At 46.0% G+C, this 20024-nt stretch overlaps 1 protein-coding gene across 1 annotated transcript; it reads left to right on the forward strand.

The window, feature by feature from the left end:
* Positions 1 to 3587: 3587 nt before the first annotated feature.
* Positions 3588 to 6500, forward strand: RGS2 (regulator of G protein signaling 2). The gene is made up of 5 exons (XM_059854843.1): positions 3588 to 3735; positions 3887 to 3988; positions 4093 to 4154; positions 4990 to 5156; positions 5539 to 6500. The coding sequence occupies exons 1-5, from the start codon at positions 3626 to 3628 to the stop codon at positions 5731 to 5733; spliced, it is 636 nt and encodes a 211-aa protein (XP_059710826.1). The 5' UTR covers positions 3588 to 3625; the 3' UTR covers positions 5734 to 6500.
* Positions 6501 to 20024: the final 13524 nt, after the last annotated feature.

The following is a 20024-nucleotide window of genomic DNA, read 5'->3' on the forward strand; positions in this document are numbered from 1 at the left end:
CAGGGCTTTTCTTTACAACCCCAATTCCTAATTTTCCTGGAATATTTCAATATCCTGTTGCAAGACACAGCACAGGACAGGGCTGAGATGCCAAATCTCCCTTGCTCAGTCAATGCATGGCACTGCTGGTGTGAAACAGACCCCCCCTTCAGAAAGGCAAGCTAATGACATGAACAATTTTGCCATCTTGCTTTGAAAAACCAGAAATTAATTAAATGAAGTAATGCCTGGGTTTGATACCATTAAAACTGCTCAGTGAACCCAAACACTCTTGCAGGGAGTGCAGCCATGCAGGGCCACTTCATGCCCACAGCACCTGGGGAAGTTCTCACGGAGAGAACTTAGCCAGCTACCTCCCAGCAGCCTCTTCCCTTCCATCCCAGGCCTGACTGGGTCCTTGCACAGCACACTGGTGACATTGTGGGAGGTCACATACTTTTTCTTGGTCTTTGAACATAAATGGAAAACACATTTTATCATGCAGATGTATAATTTATGTCCTGGCAAAAGTAACTGTTCCAGCTGGAAAACTCACCATGGGGAAGTGAAAAAGTATTTTGCAAAGTGTCTCTTTTATTGGAAAAAGAAGTAATACCCATGCTTTAAAAGTACAACAAATATATAGGCCAGAATATACCTAACACAGCTGACAATTTTAATCTAAATAGTTTTTAAACCAAATATTGCAATAAGAATTTTCTGTAAGGTTCTCTAAGCCCACAATTCCATATTCAGCTTAATTTTTTACCTGTTTTTTCTACACTTGAAAGATATTACACATGTTATAACTGCCTTCCTTAACTGGTACTTCCATTTTACGGGTTTCTAAAAGAAGCAATTAATAGATTGAAATAGAAAGTATCAGATAAGAACAGGATTCACGCAGCAATTTTCCATATGCTGACTACTGCCAACTTTACAACTTGTCAGGTGCTGGGAATATCCCAGCTCTACCCTTGCAATCCTCCTCTAGGACCAACAAGAAAACATTTTGTCAGGCTTGGATCTCTGGTGTGCTACTGGTAAGCACCCAGAATAAAATTGCTTGACAAAACCTTACTGTAGCTTGCTAGACTCTGAAGTTTCCCGCTTCCCAATAGCTGGCACATTTTCCACCATTCAGCTTTGAGAATCAGGTAAAAGAAACTCGAAACCAGCAGCCAACCCGGGGAAATCTGCAGTCAGGTGGCAGGTGGGGACGTGCTGTTCTGCTTTGCAGATCATTTGATCCTTTTCAAGGGCTGCAGAGTGGGGAAGGCCAGGGCTGAGTTTCCCTGTGTTATTCCAAGCCTGCCTGTGCCAGGCCTGCACGTGTGGACGGTGTTCCCCTGTGTCACAGGCTGTCCCGCAGCCCCGGGCGGTGCTCCCCTGTGTCACAGGCTGTCCCGCAGCCCCGGGCGGTGTTCCCCTGTGTCACAGGCTGTCCCCCAGCCCCGGGCGGTGTTCCCCTGTGTCACAGGCTGTCCCGCAGCCCCGGGCGGTGCTCCCCTGTGTCACAGGCTGTCCCGCAGCCCCGGGCGGTGCTCCCCTGTGTCACAGGCTGTCCCGCGGCCCCGGGCGGTGTTCCCCTGTGTCACAGGCTGTCCCGCAGCCCCGGGCGGTGTTCCCCTGTGTCACAGGCTGTCCCGCAGCCCCGAGGGGTGTTCCCCTGTGTCACAGGCTGTCCCGCAGCCCCGGGCGGTGTTCCCCTGTGTCACAGGCTGTCCCGCAGCCCCGGGCGGTGTTCCCCTGTGTCACAGGCTGTCCCGCGGCCCCGGGCGGTGTTCCCCTGTGTCACAGGCTGTCCCGCAGCCCCGGGCGGTGTTCCCCTGTGTCACAGGCTGTCCCGCAGCCCCGAGGGGTGTTCCCCTGTGTCACAGGCTGTCCCGCAGCCCCGGGCGGTGTTCCCCTGTGTCACAGGCTGTCCCGCGGCCCCGGGCGGTGTTCCCCTGTGTCACAGGCTGTCCCGCAGCCCCGGGCGGTGTTCCCCTGTGTCACAGGCTGTCCCCCAGCCCCGGGCGGTGCTCCCCTGTGTCACAGGCTGTCCCCCAGCCCCGGGCGGTGTTCCCCTGTGTCACAGGCTGTCCCCCAGCCCCGGGCGGTGCTCCCCTGTGTCACAGGCTGTCCCGCAGCCCCGGGCGGTGTTCCCCTGTGTCACAGGCTGTCCCGCAGCCCCGGGCGGTGCTCCCCTGTGTCACAGGCTGTCCCGCAGCCCCGGGCGGTGTTCCCCTGTGTCACAGGCTGTCCCGCAGCCCCGGGCGGTGCTCCCCTGTGTCACAGGCTGTCCCGCGGCCCCAGGCGGTGCTCCCCTGTGTCACAGGCTGTCCCACAGCCCCGAAGGGCTCGCAGCTCGCCTGGCCCTGGATCTCCACGCCAGTGACGAATGAAGCACTGGAAGGCAGTCAGCGCACACCCATCCATCAACCTGGCACTGCCTGCCCTGCTCTTTGCTTTGGCAGCTTCACAGAGTTTCTGGAATAGATGTTTTTACAGCACTTAGAGCCCTCCTCTTTCCATACTTTCTCCCATGGTAACCACCCTCACAATAATTTTGTTTTATGTACATAAAGGACTAAGAGCTACCTGTTGAAAAAAAATCATGTAAAGTAAAGTAAAGTAAATTAAAGTAAATTTATAGGATTGAACTTCATGCTCCTATCAGATCATCAATATATACTGCAAAGTACAACCAGAAGCAGTGAAAAGTTGTTTAAATGCTGCCACAAACTAAATGGCATTCGTTTTCCCCAGACATCTCATTTAAAGCAAAATGCTTTAGTGCAGCTTGTGAGCATTCAGCAAGCAGAGGTTGTAAGGACACAGTGGTTATCTAAAAGGATCAGACATTTATGCTATGTGATTGTGTGGAAGTCAGCTGGCATTTTGGGAGTCAGTCTCTCTGGACATTGTTTTTTGTGGCAGGAAAGACAGGCTCTAGGGTAGTGTGGAGAGGAAGACACATGCACAGAAAAGGGCAGAAAGGCAGAGAGAGGGTAAAGAGAAACTCACATGGTTCCTAAATCCAAATTGTTTGGACGTTATACCCTCCAGCTGGATGCTGCTGAGGAGGACCACATGACCCATACAACAAGTTCGAGTGTTCGAGTAAGGCGCTGCAACTTGAGCTTCCAGTGCTGGGAGTAATTTACACAGTTCACTGGTAGGTGGCAACACTGCCCAAAGCTAAATCCTGTGCAGACACGGGCTGGAAGGGATCCACAGCCTGGCTTAGCAGAGGGGCGACACCAAACGCAGCGCAAGCTCAAACTTAGAGCTGCTTCAATTTTTGAAGAAATATGGCTAAGTCCTTAATTTTTCACGTACTGGTCACACTCAAAAATCTGAATAACCTTAAAAGAAAAACCTCCAGAAGAGCAGGGTATGCTTCTGACTGACGGAAAGGACAGCCAGCCCTTTGGCGATGTGACAGGCCGAAAGATTTCCAAGAAGGGGGGAGTAAGGAAAAACAAAATAAAGGGGGAAAAGCAGACGTGATGCGGAGGCGAGCCAAGCTCGCTATGCTGGGACAGCCAGGCAGCCGTGGCTGGCTCGGTGCCGCCCTCAGCCCAGCCCGGGCCCGCCCTCCCGCGGGGCCATAAGAGCGGGCGCGGCGCGGGCGCGGTCGGAGCGGCGGGCGCGGCTGGCGATGCAGAGCGCGCTGCTGCTGGCGGTGCGGCACGACGGGCGCATGGAGCGGGGCGGCCGCCGCCGCAGCGAGCCGGAGGAGGCCGACAAGGGCAGGATGAAGAGAACGATGTGAGCTCCCCCGCCCGCGGGACGGAAAGCGTTTTCCTTGCCTTCAGGGGCTGTGAGTGGCTACCGCTGCAGGAGCCGCCTCAGGGAAAGCGCTGCTGTCTAAAGCTCTGCGAGCTGTCATTTTTATCGAGCATCTCCCTCTCTTTTCCAGCATTAAAGATTGGAAAACGAGATTGAGCTACTTCCTGCAGAACTCTTCCAACTTTAACAAAAGGAAGTCTAAGAAGGCAGGGAAACACCGCAACTACTTCAGGTAAGTTATGAGAAAGAGACTCTCAAGTTTAAATAACTTGAGTGTTCTTCAAAAGCAGTAAAGCTTGAGCAGTGTAGTCTAATGTTCTCACTCTCTTTCTGCAGACCTTCACCTGAAGAAGTGCAGCTGTGGTCAGAAGCCTTTGATGAACTGCTTGCTAACAAATGTAAGTTTGTCTTGAAAAAGTAACATTTGGGAGCAAAGGGAAGGAGAAAGTGATATGTCTGTAAGAGTTTGCTTCCTCTCATGTCAGTATTGTACCTCTCATGTAAAGATTCTGGTCTTGCAAGTTAAATGCTTTTAACAGTTTAAAGCCAAAATACATAGAAGTGGTTTTTTTTTTAAAGTAAACTAATAAAAAACCAAAGAATATCTCAGAGTTTGTTTCTTTCTTGAAACCCTCATAGCTAAAATCATACCAGTTAGCTTGGCTTTGCCAAATGGGAGGAGGACATTTCTTCCCTGAGCTCACTGCATAAGCAAAGCAAATACTTTCCAGTAATGTGGGAAGGATCCTGCAACACAGGTTCAGTGATCTTGGGGTTTTACTGTAGCTCTGCAAGAAGCAGCATTCACTAGCAAAGCAGAAAGACTAAGAAATAATATTACTATTTGCTCTTTGAGCTTGAGTCATCCTTTCCATTGAAAGAATGTTCCAGAGTACTGTAGCAGTCATTTACTGCAGTGTAAAGGTTAACAGAGGGGAGCTTATCTAGAGAGAAATGTTTTTTTAACACATTCTCAGGTATCACAGAAGGAAACATAACTGTAGAAATGGTTTTATTTTTTGTTTGCTTAAGAAATGGCAAACTCAAAGGGACATCTGCCAAGCTGTTAAAGCATTAACTTGCTTGCAAACATAAATTATGGAATTTTTTTATTGCCATGACTGCTGAAAAAAATAGACCTACAACAAAACATTCTGGTAGAAGCTGATATGACCATAGGTAAAATCAAAGTTCCTGAAATAGTTAATTCATGGTATTTTTTTGTTTCCTTAGATGGTCTTGCTGCTTTCCGAGCTTTTTTAAAGTCTGAGTTTTGTGAAGAGAACATTGAGTTCTGGTTGGCCTGTGAGGACTTCAAGAAAACGAAATCACCCCAAAAGCTGACATTGAAAGCAAAGAAAATCTACAATGACTTCATTGAAAAGGAGGCTCCCAAAGAGGTAAAGAAAAGCTGCTTATACATAAATGCTCTGCTCTATGAGTTCTCACAGCCATTATTTCTTTGAACTCAAGACACAGATGTCAAACTGCATTGTACATAACCTCACTGTTATTGTCTGGGTCTGAATACAAGTGTCTTTTCACCATGCTGGAAAATGGCACAAGCAGCATTGCAGAGAATTTCCATTTTAACAGAGAAAAGACAAATATCTGAATTAGTTTTGGTTTTGTGCAAACAAAGAATTTTCTTAAAGAAAATTCTCCAGTAATTTGACCCTGCAGTAATGGGGTCTTGCCTTTTTCACCTCTTCAGAAGTTGTTCTGTGTATTAACACTTGAATGTCTGCTCTAAGGAGTAATGTCCCTCTTTCTGTATTTTAGATAAACATAGACTTCCAGACCAAGAACATGATCGCGCAGAACATGCAGGAAGCCACCCATACCTGCTTCAGCGTGGCACAGAAGAGAGTTTACAGCTTAATGGAGAATAACTCCTACCCACGGTTTTTGGAATCTGAATTCTACCAGGAACTGTGCAAGAAGACACCTATTAGCAGAGCAGCCCAGGGCACATGAGAGATGGAGAGGAGGGAGAAGCAACCTCTGGGCTGGTGAGGAAGCCAAGCCACAGCTCGTGAGCAGCATCCTGACCCAAAAGGCTGGGGCACTGAGCACCCAGCCTGTATGCCACAGTGCAAGGACAAACACTGACTTTGGTGCAGAGCTGATGGCCCAGAGTGACACTGCTGGAGGGTGTTCAGGGGAGATGGCAGAATTGTGCCAGCTGGCTGCTGGCACTGCCCTTCTCTGCCAGTGCTGCAGCGAGAGGTGGCTGTGCAGGAGCCCGTCTGTTGGGGCCAAGGAGCGATGTGGCAGGTCTGGACAGAGCTTCCTTCTTGTGAACAGAAGCTGCTCTCTGCGCTTGGGCACTGCTGGGAGCTTGAGTAATTGGTTGCCTATTTATTTTTTAACATCCCCCACTGGGATGCTGTTGTCGGTGGCTCGGTGTGCTCAAACCAGTTCTGTTACTGCCTCGAGCTGCCAAGAGCTGTGCTGGGTTTCTGTGTAACCTCTTCACAGTAACAGCACTGTGAGGGGAGGAAAGGATAGAATAACTCAGTTCCCAGAGGAACAGGTTCTGCAGCTAAAGTATGCCGGGCTGGGTTGTGTCAGCAGGGCTGTTGGGGCCAGACTGAAGGCAGAACTTGGCCAAGGCGAACAGGAGCTGTATAGTACTATGTGGATTATGATTGTGTTGAAGACTGCCATGTCATAATTCTGTCTTGAAGACAGCAAGCTTCAATGAAGTCATATTGTTTTTAATAAACTATTTTGGTACAAAGCTTCTTTTTTTGACCAATGTGTGTTGCACACACAGATAAACACTGTCTGGCACTGGACTCCAGAGCATGAGAACTGTGGGTCCTGGGTGAGATCTTAATAGGGCTAATTTTAAAGCAGTTAGTTCTTAATCTATGGAATTGAGTTTTCTGTTTGGTTTTTATCAACAGAATAAATACCTTCAGAGCTTGAAAGCTTAACAGGAAGACATGTTCAACCACATCCTCTGTTCCAACAAGTCTGTGAAGCCAATCTCTAAGACACACTAGGCACATATTCAGCTACCCATGATGCCAGATCAAACAGCTGCAATGCTGCTGTAGGTCACAGGATGCCTTTGGGAACACAGGCACTCATAGTACTGCACTTGCTCCTGCCCAAGAGCTCTTCTTCAGAAAGGCTTTAGGAGGGCTTTAGTATCACAAGGCCTGTGCAAAGTCAGGAGAGGCAATAGTACAATAAAGCCATTTGACTCCCAGCTAGGTGACAGTTGCTTGGGGGAAAGTTACTAGTCGTCATTATTCCATGTACTATTTTTCCTAAAACCAGTCTCTAGTTAGCTTTGTGGCATCTGCATTTCAGATCTGTTTAGGTCCCGGTTCCAGTTATTTTTATTCCAATGCTCAGTTTCTCAGCTTTAATTGCTTATTTCATGCATTTCCACAGCAGTCACTGCTGTAACACTACACTTTTCCGAGCATCAAGAAAATTCTAACTACAGTTTTTTCTACTTCGATTACACATCCGAAAAGCTGTTCAAAAGCAGCTCCTTCAGGTCTTTATATATGCGTTGCAGGAGAGGAGCCTACAGAAAGATGGAGAGGGACTTTTTACAAAAGCATGGAGTGAGAAGAAAAAGGGGAATGGATTCCAACAGAGTAGGTCAGATTAGATTAGATATTAAGGGGAAGTGCTTTGCTGTGAGGGTGGAGAGGCATTGGACTAGGTAGCCCAGAAAAGCTGTGGCTGCCCTATCCCTGGAAGTGTTCAAGGCCAGGTTGGACAGGGCTTTGAGCAGCCTGGTCTGGTGGGAGGTTCCCTGCCCATGGCAGGGGGCTGGAACTAGATCATCTTTAGGGCTTCTTCCAACACCAACCAGTCTATAATTAGATGAGGATTCTATGTACAGTGAATACGTACATACCCACAGATATACATGTCTATTATACTGGCTCTGTGCACAAAAATTTATTTGGTATGGCTCCCACCTTGCCATAGGTGGCTGGGGCTATGAGAGCTGGCTCTCATGCAGCTACCTTTGCTGATCAGTTAAGTCCATATAAAGAAAGCACAAAGAAAACCCTCACCCCAATAATTTCCTGCAACAGAGTTTTTTTACTAACAAGGGAAAATAGATTTGGGCTGATAATTGCTTTTGTAATATAACAAAATAATAAAAATAGCCAGCAGTATACCTATTAAAGACTCAGACCTGGGGCAGGAATAATTCCATGAAGATTCAACTGTGACAATTTGTGATGTGGTAATTAACCGCATTTGCTGGTGTCTTGTTTTAAGGAAAGAAACATTTCTAGTTTCAGCAGGTGCCTGAACAACTCATAGCACAGTATGCAGAGGAAATTAAGTGGGGCTGTTAGGCCTGGCATCTCTGCCTGAGGCTGCCCTGGGGTATTTTTAAAATCTGACTTATGAGTATTGAGCATTAGCAAGGCCATGCAGGCAGTTCTGCAGCTGCCATAGAGCAAGCCACTGGGCTCACAAAGCAGCCACGCCATGCTGAGTCCCTGGCACAGTCTGTCTGCAGCACAGAGAGGCCTGGCTCCACAGCCAAGATGTGCAGCAAAACAATCTGGTATCGACAGAAAAAAAAAAATTAAAAACATCTTGTTTGTAAAATCCAACACACAACGTTCCTTCCAATTGCTGCTTTTCCATTTTTAATCTGTTTTCCCAACTCCTAGGAGGAAGCTTCAGTAGAAAACCCGGTACTACAGGCATATTGGGAGTGCTGCAACCCAAGATATTGCTATGAACATTTCCTATGGAAATAAAACCCAAACAATTGCTTTAAGAGGTGCTGGTTCTGTACTCCAGACAGCCTTACAGCTGCAGTTAAAATTGGTACTCTGGTACCATCAGTATCCAATGGCAACAAATAATAAACCGCTCCTTCCCCCACTGCCTGTCCCCATTCACACACCCCCAGTTCCACCAGGCTGCCCAGAGCCAAACACACTGTGATGCCAGGGATAGGACTGACATGGGGACAGGATTGGCATGGAGCGGCAAGGGGAGGGTGACAGAACTGTGGTCCTCTAGGCCAAGTTCTGGGCGCTGCTCAGCAGAGCACTGTCCATTTTTTAGCTTCCATCAGGTTATAAAACTGCTCCTGCCCACATTCACTATTTGGGACACAGGCTGGAGCTGCCCAGGTAGAAAAATAAGAAGGATCTCAGTGAATATCTGCAAAGGAGCATAGAACCTGGACAAATGTGTAAACAAGCCTAGCACTGATAGGGAACAGACATTCTGCAAAAAGCTGAGGAGTGAAAAGTGGTCATCTGCAGGAGGTCACCCCAGCACCTGGGTGCTGCCACCAGCCACACAGCGAGCCCAGATTGATCCCAAGCAAGTCACTGCCAGCCCATGCCATTGTAACATACCTGATAACTACGTAGGTCTGAGGATCTGGAATTGCTGAGACACCCCTTGCTGTGGTGTGAAGCTCTGCTTCCTCCTTCCCTTCCCCCTGCCCTCTTCCTAATGGCTGTCTGTCCAGTTCCACATTCCAGCAAGGGCATCGTGTGATTGGCAGAAGTTCAAAAGATGCTTCTCAGACCTGGGGTCATTGGCCTGTCCAGGTGTCATTGTCCCCTGAGACCCTCCCCCTCCCACCTGGTCGGTGGCTCACCTATCCTCTCCCTCGCCCCTCCCTGTGAGTTTAAAAGGCACTGGAACCATGCGGTCGGGGTCTGCTGGAGTTGTTACCGAGATTCAGAACTGTGTCACCTTGGAATAAACTCTGGATTTAACTCTCTGGCAGAACCCGCTCTTTTTCTCTTCACCATCGCCTGAACTTTTTCCACTAGAGGTAAACTGAGTTTCTCCTTTGCTTGGGCTCATTCTGAGTGCCTAACTGCAACTGCCTGCGAGCTAAAGGTGTCTCTGAGGAGAAATATCCCCAGCAGTCACCTACAGCACAGTGCAATCAATAACCCCTGCTGCTGGAGTGTGTGAGACAGAAGCCTCTCAGAGTCCTTCAGAGAGAGAAAGAAATGTAGCGTTTGATTTAGACCCTTTAAAGAATCTGAAATATATTAAGCTACCTAGAAGTAGAAGTGTAAGTTTAAGTAAGTGGAAGTTATAGTTTTAAGTGAGTAGAAATACATCTTAAGTGCCTTAAGAGACTGTGTTAGCTAGTAAGGCCCTAAAACCTAGTTTAAAGTTCAGTAACTTAGCTCCAGACATAATGAAAACATAGGAGAACATTGCTTGCATTTCTAGATAGAATAGATAGGATAGAATTATTCATGTAAACAGATAAGCTATATGTGTAAATAGATAAAATTATATGGGTAAAAATTTAGGTAATAACTGACACTACTTTCGTATTAGTTTTGTACTACTTTTGTTCATTAGAATTATGCTTAGATTGGTTTAGGAAGAATGTTTTAGAATTGTGTTTTTAGCTGATTGGATGTTTTATGAATTAAATGCCCCTGTAATGGGGTGCAAGGAGAATGAAGAACAAGAAGAAGAAGAAAAAAGAAAAATGGCTGTCATTCCTGCTGCTGCTTCTTCTTCTCCTCCATTATCATCATCATCATCAAGAAGAAAGAAGCCTGCTGCCGCTGCTCCTTCTCAGAACTTTGGACTCTACGCCAGGTAGCAGCTGCTGCTGCAGCTTTTGCTCAGGAATTTATGCTAGAAAGCTTTTAGCACTGACTTTAATACCTTGAAATCTTTGCATTCAAGACCCAGCAAATCTGGAATAACAGCAACTTCTAACTATCCACATACCACTGTTTTTAAATCACAATGTCAAAATAGTTTTCCTAGCTGCTAGAGGCAAGCAGTTTCCCTACTCAGGTATCACATAAAAATACACCTCTCACCTTTATGACAATGAAGAGAAATTCAAAATTGCAACTGGAGTATCTCTAGCAATTCCTCAAACAAGAACTTGAAGCAAAGACTACACAATCATTTTAAAAAGCAGTAAATCTAATTTTTTAAGCCAACCACATCATTTTGAGAAACTAGGTCAGGAGTTTCCACTGACCACATCCAGCAGCAATTTGGGTTTTAAAGGGCTTGCCTAGACACCACAGCACAGGGCAAGCTGAAGGAGAGTCCTTTGTGCTGCCAAGAGGCAGCGTGTAAATTAACCTTCTAAAGAACACCACCAAGGCTGCTGACCCTCATCAAGTGGTCTGTGGCGCAAAGACTGGAGAGGGCCTCTGAGAGCCGGGTGAGCTCAGCAGCGAGGATGATTCACCACTCCAGGAGAATGGGAAAGCAATGCCATGCAGTAAACAAATGATAGTGCAGGGATCTTGCTCCATGGACTTGTGTATTGTGGCTGAAAAATAAAACCAGACTATAAATACAACCAATCTGCTTCTCCACTTGAAATTGCATCTCTCCCTTTGGAAAAGGGGACACTAATGATGGTTTTAAGGGCTGTATAGGCACACATGTATGTTTGTGGAAGGTTTCTGGGATGAGACTTTCTGATTTGGCAACTTGAACAGAAAAGAAGCGTGACCTTTAGAAATAGTTTTAGGATCTTCATGGGTTTGGGGTTTTTTGGTCCAGTTTTAACTTACTGTGATTCAAGAGGGAAAAACTGGTCAGATGCTGGGACAGCATTCCAAATTCAATTTCCTTCAGCTGGCACCAGCTAACATGTGCCAGGGAGCTGCAAGGCTTCTACATCAATGCAAGGTGCATTGCAGAGACAGGCCAGAAACAGGGCTGGTGACAGACCTCTCTGCCTATCTGCAGCTTAGGGTGTTGATTCATCTGGGAGCAAGAGCTGTGTGGGAGGCTGCACCTACAGAAACATGCAGGGGGAAACAGAGGCATCTCAAGGCTGAGCTTAAATGAAGATCCCTCCAATGGGCAGCAGGTGGGGAGTACAGGAGGGACTGGTCAAGGCAGTTAAACCATCAGTGCCCTCAGGGTCCTGACACAAATATGCAGATATCCTTTTCTGAAAGTTCCTGCATCATCCATACGAGCCCATCAGCTCAGACTTTTCTGAGGGGGCTCCACAGTCGGATTTGTGGTGAACACCCTCAGCAATTTGCCTCATTGAGTTCTGTAGTTGTGCTAATTGGCATTACTCTGAGTGCCCTGACTGGGAAACGAGGACTGGCCAGCCCAGGGAACAGTCCCACGGTTAACCTATGTAGGAATTTAAAATGTGAGTCCTTTGGCAATCTTTCATTAAAATAATCATTTAGATCAGAGTTTCCAACAGCTACAAAGTACCCATGAGCATCAATTTAAAAATGTTCCATTAAAAATATTAAATATTCCATTCAAGATAATCTAATTCACATAAATTAGTACTTATGTTTCCCAGCCAGTTTTCCCACTTGGGATCTCATGGAATAAGTTGTGTTTCTGTGTTACAGATTTAGACTAGAGAGCAGCTCACTGGCTTTTTGGATGGGAGCCTGCCTTTGGGCTTCAAGGGGACATGGTACTATCATGATTTTTACAGGGCTTGGAAAGTCAGCTGTCCAATATGGAAAAGACATTCAGGAGCAGAGTGCGCAGTTTAATGAGCTGGACACCCTTTGCCTTTGTGGGTGTCCAAGGGAAATGGAAATACCAGGAGCGCAGTAGAGGGGCTGTGCTGGCACCCTCTTGATTTGACTACTGCTTTTCAAGGCCCTTGGGCTTAGCGGGTTCGATGGGAGCAGCCGGAGCTGGTGGGGCTGAGCCCGGGAGGCGGAGGGGCGCTGCGGGAGAGCCGTCCCCAGCGTCCCGGGACCATCCCAGCTGTGGCATGCGGAGAGCTTGGCGGGTTCCCCGCTCTCAGCAGGCTCTGTACTGCGTCAGGGAGATTCTGTGCCGGGTGTGGCTGCCCTGTCTGGCACCTGCCCAGCCCAAGCACGGCTGTTGGCAGAGCTGAGCTGTATTCTGTACTTGGTTTCTGCTGTTTGCTGTCCCTGACACCTACTGTGGGCTGGGTCTAGGCGTCGGCACACAGGGAAGAGTGCCTGACCGGCAGGACAGCACTCTTCGGCTGCCTTCGGTGCCATGGGCACACCGAGATGTCATTTTTGTCCCTTGTTCCCCCTGCAGGCTGCTGGCTTTCGGAGCCGGGTCCTTCTGTTTTCAAAACGAGAGATCGGTTTGCTCAGCAGCCAGAAGCCCTTCAAGATGAAAATGACAGATAAATGTGCAGCGTAAATGGGTCACAGTTGAGAGCCAAGGGAGAGATCAGCCATGACTTCAGGAGCAGAGAGTCACAGAGTTCTGTGGAGGTCAAGGTGCAGTGACATAGTTACACAGTCCCACTGGCTGCAGCTCTGTGAGGCTGTTGCGATTACGCATGTTCCAACAGGCTAATGCCTGTGTGAATGCGTAGGTCACTACTGCAAAAATACAGAATATCCCAATAAAGGCTCATGGCTTCACTTTTTTTAGAGTGAAACACAAAGTGCTGCACAGAGCTGGCTGTAAGAAGGGGTTAGGTAGCTGTCCTGTAGCTGTTTGAGGAAAGACAAGAGCCCACAATTTTTCTGAAGTATGGTGTTCTGAAACACAAACACACTTGTAAACAGTTTCTCCTTTTGTATGTTTCCTTATAAAAACAAAAAAAATTGCAGTGGTATAAACCCGACTATGCTCTGGAACAAGCAGCTTTTGCACACTGAAAGGTCTCTTGGTCTGCTCCTGTCCTGTAACTTTTGGAGAAAGTACCGACACCTCACCTGCAAGAACTTTAGCAAATCTCTTTGTATTTTTTTGGTCAAGGTTGCTAATTTTGGGAGAACCTCCTGAAAGGGGCTTTCACCTACCTTCCCTTTTCATGGCTGGAATAGGAAGAAATATGTTTCTTTATCAGCTCTATTGGACACCACAGTTAATCTCTTTCAATAGTTTAATTCCTGTGAGAAAACCAAACATTTATCAGGGCAACAAACTAATGACAATGCCTATTATCGAAAGGAGCAGCAAGAAGCAACTACATGATTTGCAGCCCACATCCTGGCTAATGCACCTGTCCTGCAACATGCCTGCTGCATTTAACCAAGACTAATTATTACATAAAGCCTACTTGAGCAAAGTTTATTTTTTATGATGTTCATCAAGGGTTTAAGCACAATGTTTTATCTGGTGCCAAATAACCCCAGAGCAGTGCAGAACTCCTGCCCCATGCAGAGTTAAGAGTCTGCAGAGGGAAAACCAGCTCAGCATTGCCCAGCTGACCACCAGTGGGATATCCCTGCTTCCAGGGATAACCAGAGACCTTCTCCAGCCTCCTTTGAACAAGAGCCTTGACACCCCTGGTTCATCCCCATGGGCTCACTCTGTGATAGAGATAGGGAAACCAAATCATTGATTGTTACTTAAGGGACATACATAAGGCCTAGAATGATATATTAGGAAACATTAAATACAGATCATCAGTTTTGTGTGGGGCAATTATATCGATCTAAAGCATCCAGAAAATCTCAGTTAATGCAGTATAACTGACACAGCAAAGCAGGAATTATACCCATAATAACCAGCTCCTAAAGATAGCACCCAGAAACTCCAGAGGATGGTGAGTCTCTCTGAAACACCCCTGCAGCAGTCAGTGGTACACTTTTTAGAACAGGAGTATGACTTCAGCCCAGCAGCCTAGCCTAATTACAGGAGTACTGGGATTGAAGAGAAGCACCCCTGGCATGGGATGTGGCTTCCCTAGGGAAGAGAGAGCATTCCCGCCAAGCCAGCCACATGGCTGGCAGCATGGTCAAAGCAGGACACTGCACAGGACAGCTGGCCACTAGTGAGGGGAACAACCTGCGAAGCATTTGCTTCAGCCTCCTGAATCACCACTGAGTGAAGGTTTCAGGGTCAGGCTCAGGATGGGAGTCATCCTCTGTTTCCACATGAACAGGTAGAATTAGCATGGACTTGGAGAGGAGTCCCTGTGGAACATGTTTTCCGCTAGGAAACAGTGAGTAACTAACGATGGCAGTCAACAAGTTAGGAAATAGTGACCAAAGACAGCAGCAGCTCCTCTGAGTAAGCACAGTATGGTGTAGTATTGCCCTGCAGCTGCCCAGGGGCAGGGCTGGGCTCAGGCAGGTGCTGCTTGTGACAGCCGGAGGGCCAGGAATCAATGCTACCAGAAACAAACAGACATGAGAGGAACAAAGTACTATTTACAAGAAGAGAACATATCAGCTGCAGGTTTTGCATGGGGTCTCAGTGCCACAGACAACAGAGGTGCGTGTAAGAACTGTCACTAAGGAAGTGTGGGTGTAGCTGATAGCAGACTGCCAGCAGATAGGAAATATTTCCCCCTTCAGATCAAGGGGAGGTTGCACTCCCCAAGGGTAGAAATAATGCAGCTGCTTTGCTGCTTTGCTGACAACAAAGCATAGCTCATGCCTGTGGGACTTAGTACAGCCTAAATTACTTTTTCTGGGGAAAAGTCACTTGCAGAACTGACATAATCACAAATGAATACACAGGGTTACTTTAATAGCAGTTTACCCTGGCCACATTGGGGCAACGTTTTTAAAATCTCAAATTTTAAAAAAGTTGTTAACATGTGTATCAAAGGACCTGGAGTGACATCACCGGCTGGATGACAATTGCTTGGTCATATCCTCCCCAGTTCCACCACGCCAGGGGACTGACAGGGCACAGGATATGCCTGTGCTGGGACAGCATCAGCATTCTTCAGTGAGCTTTCCACTGGGTGTTGCTAGCTGCATGGATTCAGGGAACTCTGTTCAGACAAACAAAGGATGTGTCTCTCAATTACGCTGTAGTCTGACGCACCCAGAGCAGCTGCTTTCCCGAGAAGCAGGATGGTCACACTGTCACACTCCCCCGCTCCCTGCCTGTCCCTCACTGCCCTTGCATCTGATTTAGCAGCTGTGCAGCTGCTGTGGAGCTGGATGAGCAAGCTGGTCAGGCAGGAAACTGTTCTTTTTTTTGGTGGATTTGTTTTCCACAGAATCAGATCACTGATCCAACTTAGCCTGCAGCCACCCAGATACTAAACAAGAGTGACAGGGAAGAGAGGGACACACTGGTGAGACATGGCCCGAGATACAGGAAGGTGTGGCTGACTGACGTTGAGGTTCCAAGTTCCTCATCTCCGCTTTGTCGTACTTTTCCCTTTAGACTCCACCTCCGCCTTGCTTTGGTGCATTTCACAGGGAATGCCATCCTTCTGGAAATGGCATTCTTGGTTTTCTGCCCCTCCTTACTTGATAACCCAATGAGACTGGTCACAGGGCAGCACCTCAGGAGATATTTACAGACCATGGGGGCAGCTGAAATGGATATCACCAGCAAAACTGTGAATGTGGTGATGTCCAAACAGAGAAGGGACAGCTCGGGTTATTCATTAAGAAAGAGAAGGGCTGGTTGGCTAGTTTAACATCCAATAAATAATTTAATTTAAGCACCTACTGATGCTTAAAAGCCTGGTCAGGAGGTACAAGGTTCAATTATGGCCTGGAAATAATTTTAGTACATTTGTAATGTGACCTGGTCTGAGTCACTGGTGTAATTCAAATGGGCAAAAGTGTCAATGGACAAAGCTGCTCAGATCATCACCATCCTTTTCCAAAAGCAGCCTACCTGGCTTCCAAACAGAGCTGGAAAAGCACTGATGGAAATTCATATCTTCCAGCAGTACATCTTTATTTATTTAGTGGCTTTCTGACTACGAGCAGTTTCCAGAACAAGTTAAACTCATGCTGTTATGGAATAGGATACACTGCCTATAGTGTATTGATTTTTATAAGGAAAATATCAGACTACAAATCTGCTGCCAGGAGACTGTTTTAAGTGATTTAAATAGCCAGCTTTTTTTTTTTTCCTGCTTTCACCAAGCAGTGATACCTTCCCAAACTAGTTAGGATCATACTGATTTACTCAAGGATCAAGTGCATTTGAGATGAGGGTTAGTTCTAACTTACTGTGTTGCTGCATCTTTCTTCCTGCAGCGTTTATAACTATTCTGCCCCTCTCAGGCACTACTCATAACACAGAAAGTGGCTTACAGGTACAGCTCAGCAGCAGCAGCTGAAGCTGATATTATTATTGACTGTAGTTACTGGTTACATTTTGACTGGGGCCAAACAGCTCTAATTGAAGCAAGTGCTTTAACTGCTCTTGCTTGAACAGGTTCAACTTGCACTTAAATTTGCTCAAGTTTCAAGGAAATTTTATTTACAGCACATGTGTATTCCTAACCAACCAGTATTTCCTACTTTAGTCTCTCCCAAAGAGGCAGAGATGCATTACTTGAAAATGGGGATGAAGTAAAGGCAGTGCTGTGATTGATCCCTGATGTAGTTTCAGGAATGCCAAAAGACTTTGGATTAGCTGACATAGAAGATTTCCCTTTCCCAGAGCCTGAAGACTGATGATAATGATTTTTACTCTTGCAGTCTTCCCCAGCTAGTTTCTATTTACTGCCATAGCTGCAGTATTACAAAGCTCAGGGAATCCTTTTCACCCACATTTTCCCCTTGGCAGAAGTAAATTAAGTCAGCAATACCAGATATCTTTTTCCCTCTGTCATCCTTTTATGAAGAAAGAACCCAATCTGTCCTTGATCACTAAGAGCTGGATCTGACGTACAGAAAATAACTGTGAGACGTTGGAGCCAGGTTTCTGGTTTGAAATGTCTTTGAAATGTAACTTTTCCATATCACCAAATGATGGCAGTTGCTAACAGGCACATCTTGACCTGCAGCACAGCTCTCTTTCCATTAATCTCAGCAGCTGCCACCTTCCTCCCAGGGAGAGCATCTGGTGTTTTCCAAAATAGATTCCTCACGCAAGCAGCACTTTTATTTCTCAATTTGCCAGGTTTTGTCAAGTTTTGTCTGAAACTGGTTTTGGAAGCTCAGCTAACATTACTTCAGTCACATCACACCTGCAGTAATGCCCTCTTGATTTCCTCCAGGGAGAGGATCAAGTGCTCCAAGACCTACAGCTCTGCTCGGAAGTCTCAGTTTCAAAACTTTCCTTCATTTGTCATAAAACCCTAGAATGTTTGGGTTGAGACCTTAAAGATCGCCTCATTCCCACCTGCTGCCATGGGCAGGTACACCTTCCACTATCCCAGGCCGCTCCAAGCCCAGCCCAACCTGGCCTTGAACACTTCCAGAGATCCAGGGGCAGCAACAGCTTCTATGGGCACCCTGTGCCAGGGTCTCCCCTCCCTCACAGTAATATCTAATCTAAATCTATTCTCTTTCAGTTCAAAGCCATTTTCCCTTGTCACTACATGCCCTTGTGAAAAGTCTCTGACACAAAAGGCTAACAGGTACATCTCTTGATTTAGACCTAAAATAAAGCACAGTGAGTTATATTCCAAGATACCGGAGCACTCTGGAGGTGGTTTAAAGCATTCTTCTTTCCGACTGGTGTAAATAAATCCAAGTTATTAATTTGTAACTAGGTCTGGAGCCCCCATGGCCCCACACCATTGAAATCATTACATTCATTTCAATGACTGACCCTGTACATCTACCTATCAGCTAGTGCTTGGAGAGTAGTTACAATCTGAAAAATACAAGTGTTTATTAAAATACAAGTGTTTAAAATACAAGTGTTCATTAAAATTAAAATAAAATGTACATGAGATTGCAACTCTTTTGAATAAATAGATATTCCCCTCAAGTTTAGTCTTTTAGAAAAGCCTGAAATGCAAATCAAGCAATCAGCCACAGAAGCATTAACTCCATCTTTGCTCCATCTGACCATGTGTACAGGGATTTCATAGGCATGCAGCTAAACACATTGAAGAGGGAGTTATTTATTTTTTTACTTTTAAAATTAAAGATGTAAAGACAAAAAAAAATTGAAGCAATGCAATACTGGGTGTTAGGAAAGGCTCAACAAAGGGCACAAGAAACGAAATCAATTTAAATGCATACATTATACTTATGCTTACAATCCTTTGATATTCAAGACTAACCAACACTGTTTCAGGGAAAAAAGTATTACCCTGGACATAAAAGGGAAGGTTTTGTTCTGCAACATTAAGCACAACTGTTGTACTAGGCTCTGGGCCATTAATTTTGAGCTAATTGGGCATATGTGCAAACTCAAAGTTGCCACTTAAAACCTACCCTCTTGGACAAAATCTTGCCACGTTTTCACAGCCAGTGTGGTGTGATGAGGGACAGCCCTGGCAGCAGAGGCACCTTTCCTCCTGTCCTGGAGCAGCCCCAGGTTATCAGAAACTTTTCTCTCTACTCTACCAGCCAACATCAGCTTTCCAGCTCTGCAGATTTATGGGTTTTCCACCAGAAAGGTACTTGCTGAGAAATTGTGCCTGAAAAATGGTGACCATGTTTAATAATTAAAGTCTGGGGAGAAGGTGAGTGACATGAAGATCTTTCAGCTTCTCGGGTGCCCGGTCACCAGCAAGGGCATGTGAGAAATGGAGATGAGAAACCTCATTTTGAGGACAAATACAAGGAAATAAGAAAATAAACCCTGGCTGTGATTTGACTCTACCCTACAACAAGGCTGGCACATTTTTGTTACAAAAAGAGTAATTATTGCTGTATCTTTCTTGCTTCTCAAACTAAAAAGAGGCCTTTTAAATGGAGCATAGGATTTTGCTAAAAAGAGATGGTTGGTGTAAGGACTGGCATTTCTAAACATCAGCATGACAGAATTTTCTATCCAAAATATCCTGTCAGTCCCTTAGTCTGGGAAAATATGAAGCAACTCAATGAGGTTACAGTGGTGACTTGATTTACTGGAAAAAAAAGGGAATTATTTTTTTCTACAGTTCCACTAAACATTTTTTTCATCAGAAAATTTGCTGGAATAGTTAATGTGAAATAAAATAAGCCAGAGTATTTAGCCCAGCATAGAAATATTCAGGTGCTGGTACCCAGCTGTCTTTTCCTTTCTTTTAGTTTAGCCTATTCAGGGAAATACATTAAGCAAAAATGGACTTTCATATGGAGTAGGGTTCCAGGAACACAAACATTCAGGAATCACTTTAAATCTTGGACAAATCTGAGCTAACTCTAAAGCAATTTCCTCACACTAGATCTTATTTCATTGCCATACGTTACTAGGAGGAGGTGGAAAATAGAGAGATGTACAAAATGCCCAGGAGACATTAGAACAGCTTTCAAAAGAAATTTTAACTTCCCTGTGCTCCCTCTGCCTTCAGCAGCCAGCACTTAAGGGAAATTCTGTTACCACAGTGGACAACTTTCCTTTTCAGAGATTTGTTTCCCACAGAAAAGCCCATGGGAACAGGACGAAAAGCAGAAAGTCCCGGATTGTGAAATCAGACCAATGTTCATCTCCACACTGGTCTGGGAGCTGGCAGAGGG

This window comes from Haemorhous mexicanus, chromosome 9 (genome assembly GCF_027477595.1).
Source record: "Haemorhous mexicanus isolate bHaeMex1 chromosome 9, bHaeMex1.pri, whole genome shotgun sequence".
Lineage (NCBI taxonomy): Eukaryota > Metazoa > Chordata > Aves > Passeriformes > Fringillidae > Haemorhous > Haemorhous mexicanus.

Excerpts from the sequence above, each read along its gene's own strand:
- RGS2 (XM_059854843.1), top strand. The coding sequence starts at position 3,626 with ATGCAGAGCGCGCTGCTGCTGGCGGTGCGGCACGACGGGCGCATGGAG. Across the intron at positions 3,989-4,092 it reads AAACACCGCAACTACTTCAG|ACCTTCACCTGAAGAAGTGC; the intron begins GTAAGTTATGAG and ends CTCTTTCTGCAG. Across the intron at positions 5,157-5,538 it reads AAAAGGAGGCTCCCAAAGAG|ATAAACATAGACTTCCAGAC; the intron begins GTAAAGAAAAGC and ends TCTGTATTTTAG.